Source organism: Raphanus sativus, chromosome 1 (genome assembly GCF_000801105.2).
Source record: "Raphanus sativus cultivar WK10039 chromosome 1, ASM80110v3, whole genome shotgun sequence".
Classification (NCBI taxonomy): domain Eukaryota; kingdom Viridiplantae; phylum Streptophyta; class Magnoliopsida; order Brassicales; family Brassicaceae; genus Raphanus; species Raphanus sativus.
Genome location: NC_079511.1, coordinates 17,343,487 through 17,349,242, shown reverse-complemented (window position 1 = coordinate 17,349,242; position 5,756 = coordinate 17,343,487). Strand labels below are relative to the sequence as shown.

General features: G+C 38.5%; 1 protein-coding gene across 11 annotated transcripts; it reads right to left on the bottom strand.

Moving 5' to 3' along the window:
* Positions 1–1,717: 1,717 nt before the first annotated feature.
* On the bottom strand, positions 1,718–5,238 carry LOC108830131 (uncharacterized). Of its 11 annotated transcripts, none has more exons than XR_008934729.1 (6): positions 5,072–5,237; positions 2,883–4,615; positions 2,689–2,806; positions 2,269–2,612; positions 2,018–2,063; positions 1,718–1,906 (listed from the first exon to the last, which is right to left on the bottom strand). XR_008934729.1 is itself a non-coding variant. In XM_018603734.2 (4 exons), the coding sequence occupies exons 2-3, from the start codon at positions 3,922–3,924 to the stop codon at positions 2,736–2,738; spliced, it is 1,113 nt and encodes a 370-aa protein (XP_018459236.1). In that variant the 5' UTR covers positions 3,925–4,676; positions 5,072–5,237; the 3' UTR covers positions 1,718–2,612; positions 2,689–2,735. The 11 variants fall into 11 exon arrangements, 2 of the variants coding, with proteins under 2 accessions (XP_018459236.1, XP_018459235.1); XR_008934732.1 differs by having other exon boundaries at positions 1,718–1,901; XR_008934731.1 differs by having other exon boundaries at positions 2,277–2,612.
* Positions 5,239–5,756: the final 518 nt, after the last annotated feature.

The following is a 5,756-nucleotide window of genomic DNA, read 5'->3' as shown; positions in this document are numbered from 1 at the left end:
GAACCTGAACCTAAGGTCTTAAAAACCTTCAAACGAATTCAGGTCTCCGTGAACCTGAACCTAAAGTCTTAAAACCCTTCGAATAACTTCAGGTCTCAGTGAACCTGAACCTAATGTCTTAAAACCCTTCGAATAAATTCAGGTCTCCGTGAACCTGAAATTAAGGTCTTAAAACCCTTCGAACAAATTCAGGTCTCCGTCAACCTGAACCTAAGGTCTTAAAATCCTCAGTAATCTCGAAGGTCTTAAAATCCTTCCAACAAACTCTGGTCTCCACGAACCGGGACCTAAGGTCTTAAAATCCTTAGTAACCTCGAAGGTCTTAAAATCCTTCAGGCGAAACCAAACTTCGACAAACCTAAATCTAAGGTCTTAAAAATCCTTAGAAACCACTAAAGGTCTTAAAATCCTTATCAATTCCCAAAAGGTCTTAAAATCCTTATCAAATCTCAAAAGGTCTTAAAATCCTTGTCAAATCTCAAAAGGTCTTAAAATCCTAAGCAAACTTCAATGGGTCTTAAAATCCCACAAACGAATTCAGGTTCCCACGAACCCCCTCCTAAGGTCTTCAGGGTAGCTCAGGTTCTTAAAAACCCGGAGCTAATATCAATATTTCAGGAACTCCTTCTAAGGATCCTAGTAATCGAATACACTCGAAATCTTCGAGACCTGATAAGTCATTGGACATTATATATAATAATCACGATACATGTCCTAACCAAAACTTCCACTTGATAAAAGTCAATCTCATCCAAGAAACGATCAAACCAAGTCAAACGACTTAATACGAAAAACAAAATCGAAATTTGAATAAAAGGGTTTAAAAGCCTCCCAGGCTAACGAGGGTTCAGAAGACCCTAAGGTTTAAAAGCCTCCTCAGGCTATAAGTCTGAAACGTAAACAAAGCCCATTGGGCAAAAGTCATGAAAAGCAACATTACAATTCAAAAAGAGCCGCAGCTCTTAGACATCATTATCACGGGAGCTCATCGCGACATCCTTGTCTCCCTCGACTGGATCACTTTCTTTGGCTGGATCTCCCTCATCTGCCTCCTTGTCATCGCCCATCTGGGACGTCTCGACTGGAGCTGAATCAGGGCCCACCAAACCTAAGTTAGAACCATACTCTCCGGAAAAGGATAGATTAAACATGTTAATCTCGAAAGTACCTGAACTCTCTGAGAATTGAGGAATGGGAAGCTTGCTGGCCGAGAAGTCGGATACTTGCTCCTTTTCATACGCAATCGTAGCCATCAGATTAAGCAAAGGAAATCTTCAATAAAGATAACTGTTGCTCGAAATCTCAACAAAAAGATTGATGCTCGGCGGCTAGGTCTAGCTTTCGAGATAAAGGAATCTTATCTCAAAAGCTGGGGGCAACTGTTGGGCCCAAATATGACCCCCTAGCTAATGATAGACAATAAGAAATGATAACGGGCCGCGAAAGGCCCATCATGAATTCAATCTTCAAAAACAGGTAAGTCAGATCCGGAGGCTGTGAGCTAGAGATGTTCACCAGAGAGGTCAAGGAAAAGAGGCAGCTCGTTGACAAGTAAACAGGCGCAGGGCCCTGTCAAAGAGGTAGCTCGTGGACAGATAAATAGGCGCAGGACCCGGTCAAAGGGGAGCTGTTACAAATCCCTCAAATCACGGAGGGGATCTCGGGAACCTGTTAGCGCCGGTCAAAATGGAGCCTGAGGCTATTTAAAGAGGCAGAAGATCAAAAAGAAAGGATAATTCATTCAATGATCATAGACACGAGTTTCTCAAATATTTCTCTTTGTAATCATCAAAAACATCTCTTGTAACGATCCTTTACAAAAATCATCAATAAAACGTATATTCATTCTTCTAGTTCTTCACGGGATTCAGCCCACGTTATCTTCCCATTTTGATCTTAACCTGACCTAAAATCAGGAGGTGAGTTTAATCCCTCACAGGATACACCAAAAAAAGATTGTCTTGATCTTAAGAATATACAAAAAGTAAGTTCTAATCTTCAAAGATCAAGTTATCACCGTGTAGTAGAGAGATGTGTTAGAAGTTATATCTTGTACATTACACCTGCAAAAAAAAAGAAAACGATGTCAGCTTGACTTTGAAAGCAAAAACAAACAAAAACAAAAACATGACTCGAAAACAAAACATCACGTTCCTCATTTATCTCTGTTCCAAACCAAGACAAATACAGAAAATCAGACATCGGGAGAAACAAAAAACCAAAACAGAGACGATGTGCAATGAAAAGAAGACAATGAACTAATCTTACGAAGCAACCTATGTCTCAGGAAACAGCAAAGTGTCTTGGAAGACATCAGGCTCAAACTCCATGTCAACAATATCTTCTTCTTCTTCAGATTCAAAGTCATCATCATATAAATCTCTTACCCTTGGAGCTTGGACTGCAATAAGAAAATTAACATCACTATCCTGTTCTTCCACATGTTCCACAAGCCAGTCTTCAACAGTGTCTTCATTGCCATCATCAAATATCACATCCGCATTTTTCTCTCTGATTTTTTTCTGCTTGTTAAGTAGCCTTGCATTGAAATGAACATACACTAGACTATTCAAGCGGTTGACATCTAGTCTATTTCTTCTCTTCGTGTGGATCTATAATATAAAAAAAATTAGTAAGTGTAAGCAATATGAGAGTAATAAAACAGAAGCTAGATGACAATAGACTAACCCCTTCAAAGCTACTCCAATTTCTCTCACATCCAGAAGAACTAGATGTCAAAGCAAGTATCCTTGTAGCCAACCTTTGTAGAGTAGTGCACCACATCCATAAGTTGCCCACCAATTCCCTAAGAGAAATTAAGTGAAAACCATTAAATAAAAAACAGAGGATCAGATAAAAACAAGTGAACTGAGAATACCAACCTGGATCAAACTTGTCATCTTTTGTTTCACATCCCTTTAGTGCCAAGGCTCTACCAAAAGAACCACTTTTGTTCTTATATAGACTAACTTCATGATTCACACATAAATCTTGTTTTCCAAAGTCTCCATGATAGAAAGTCTCAACACAAGCAATGAATCCTTCCATGACCTCCACGTCAAGTTGGATATCCGGTTCTTTGTAGAAATAAAATGGATTGAGGAAGTAGGCAGCCATATGCAATGGAGTATCCAATCTACCTTTCATTTTCTCATCAATGATGCGAAAAACAGGGAGGTAATTCTTCTCCAAGTGATCAGAAGCTTCCTTGATAGATTTCTTAGATTCTAAGATCTCACCGAAAATAAAGCCAAGAGATGGAACCTTTTCCCCATCCGCCAACCTTAGAAATTTCACAAGAGGACTGAAGACCTTCAGAATAACCATCACACTATTCCAGAATGAGTAAGTCATCACAATATCACTCGCATTTTTACCTTTCACACACTTTGAATGCTTGCAATCATGCCACTCATCACTTCCAAACATACTCTTCAACTGTGCCTTCTTCTCGTACAAACTTTGCAGTGTCAAGAAGCAAGTTGCAAACCTTGTTGCACCTGGCCGCACAATGTCTCTCTTTATATATGCTCTCATCATAGATAAGGTCTTATGATGCGCATATATAAAGATGGTGAGAGCCTTTGCTTGATCTATTATTCTAGCAAAACCAGACAACTTTGAAATCCCTTCAAGCATCAAGTCAACTGTGTGGGCAGCACAACCAGTCCAGAATATTCTTGGTCTCTTCTGCTTGAGCATCTTTGCAGCAGCAACGTTGTTGGTCGCATTATCAGTAACAACTTGCACAATCTTATCAGCTCTGATATCTTCAATGCATTGATCAATATAGTTAAAGATAAACTCACCCGTGTGAGAATCTTTTGATGTATCCTTTGATGATACAAAGCATGTACCTCCTCTTGAGTTAACACACAGATTCATTATGCTTCTTCTCTTCATGTCAGTCCATGCATCTGTCATCTTTGAGCAGCCTTACCTTTCCATTCTTCTTCTAAGCTCTTCAATTTTTCCTTTGTCCTCTGTTGTTCTTCAATTAGCAATGGCTCTCTGAGCTGATACTGACTTGGAGGCACCCAACCAGGCCCAAACTGTCCTAATGCTTCATAAAACAGTCTGAAACTATCATTGTCAGTGGCATTGAAGGGGATACTTGTGTGGTAAAGCCATCTAGAACAGTATTGGCGAACAGCATGTGTCTTCTCTTTAGAAATGGCATCGTGGATACTCTGTTGTTGTGTCTGTGCAGCCAAAGAAGCTTCAGGGTTGATGCTGCTCACATATTGATCAATAGGACCTTGGGGGCGAGGAGTTTTAAGTGCTCCAAGCTCTCTTTCCAGTTCTTCAGTACCACTGTCTTTACTTATGTTCACCTCTGCCCGCAAATCTTCCTCATGCTTTCGCTTCAGATTCTTCTTGTTTTTTGCTTCAAGAATTACCTTCTTACACTTCTCTTGATCTTCTTTACTTGATACAGGACAAGCTGACACATTTCCCTTCAGATGAGCAATGTTTTCTTTCATTCTAAACACACCACCAGAAAACTCTTTTCCACACAATTTACACTTAACTTTGTCTAGACTTCTTGGATCACACAAGACTCCATACTGCCATCCTACATCATTTGAGTTACGCTTAAGAGGTGGAGGCCTATCTGTCGGTGGATCATCCATTGATTCATAAGTGACATAATGTAGCAAACCATGAGTAATATCCTAAATAATTATTAACAGAACATGAGGAAAAAAAAGTCAACTGAAAATATATATATAACTCTTTACTCTTTAGCTAGAAAAATAATACACAATCTAGAAACACAGCTAACTAGTTGAACCAAAATCAAGTCTTTTAGTAACAATGAAGAAGAGCAGAGACCTTTATCTTCAAGAGAAATACGACATTTATCTTATACTAGTAGTAAACTCAGACATAATGAACACATATGAGAAACTTCACGAAATTAACAAAAGCCAAAAGATGAGTACATTAACCACGATGAAACAAGATGAAACAAAAGCCAAAAGATAAAACAAGAACCCAGAAACTAATTGAAGTCAAGTAAAAACAAAGAAATAAAGAAGGAAATCAAGTGAAAATAGATATTCAGTACCTGATTTGGTCTTAGATTTGAACACTCGATTTGCTCTTGGGTTGAAACTCAGAGATCGTGATATTAGGGTTTCTTACACAAATAAAATCTCAAACTCAACTTAGTATAATTAAAGAAAAGATCAGAGCACTTGGAAATAGGGAAAAAAAGTATGAGCTTCGTGTTTTGTTATAGATAAATATGGAGAATTGGTCAATTGGGCCTACTCGGATTACACAATTATACGGTGATTTTTTAATTATTCGGTCAAACGCGGGATTAACTCGTTGACCGCCTAGACTAGCCGAATTGAGTGTTTTCTCCACGCTAAGGTGACGCCTAGCGCCTACTCGGCCGATTACTCGGCAACTCGGCCGCGTTTTTGAATACAGCTTAAAACATATGCTAATTACATGATTTCAATTTTTCACTTATCAAAATATTTTTTACAAAAATTTAAAATTATTTTTAAGAATAACTATACCAGACGACTTTCAAATAAGTCGTCTGGACGACTTACTGGAAAGTCGTCTGGCCAGAAGACTTGTGGGGGTTAGAAACGTAAAAAAAAATTGGTTTTTGTTTGTTCATAAGGAGCTGGTTGTAATTTTAATAGTCTTTTAGGTTACTTTTGCAATTGATTCAAGTTTGAGTTTACTTTTGCATTTGAAATCAAGTTGTAAGTCTGAAGATCAAACTAACTCGC

What these genes read in the sequence shown, in the direction of transcription:
- LOC108830131 (XM_018603734.2), bottom strand. Translation starts at nt 3,924, where the DNA reads ATGACAGATGCATGGACTGACATGAAGAGAAGAAGCATAATGAATCTG. An exon ending in AGATGACAAGTTTGATCCAG is followed by an intron (nt 2,807 to 2,882) that starts GTTGGTATTCTC and finishes AATTTCTCTTAG; the next exon opens with GGAATTGGTGGGCAACTTAT.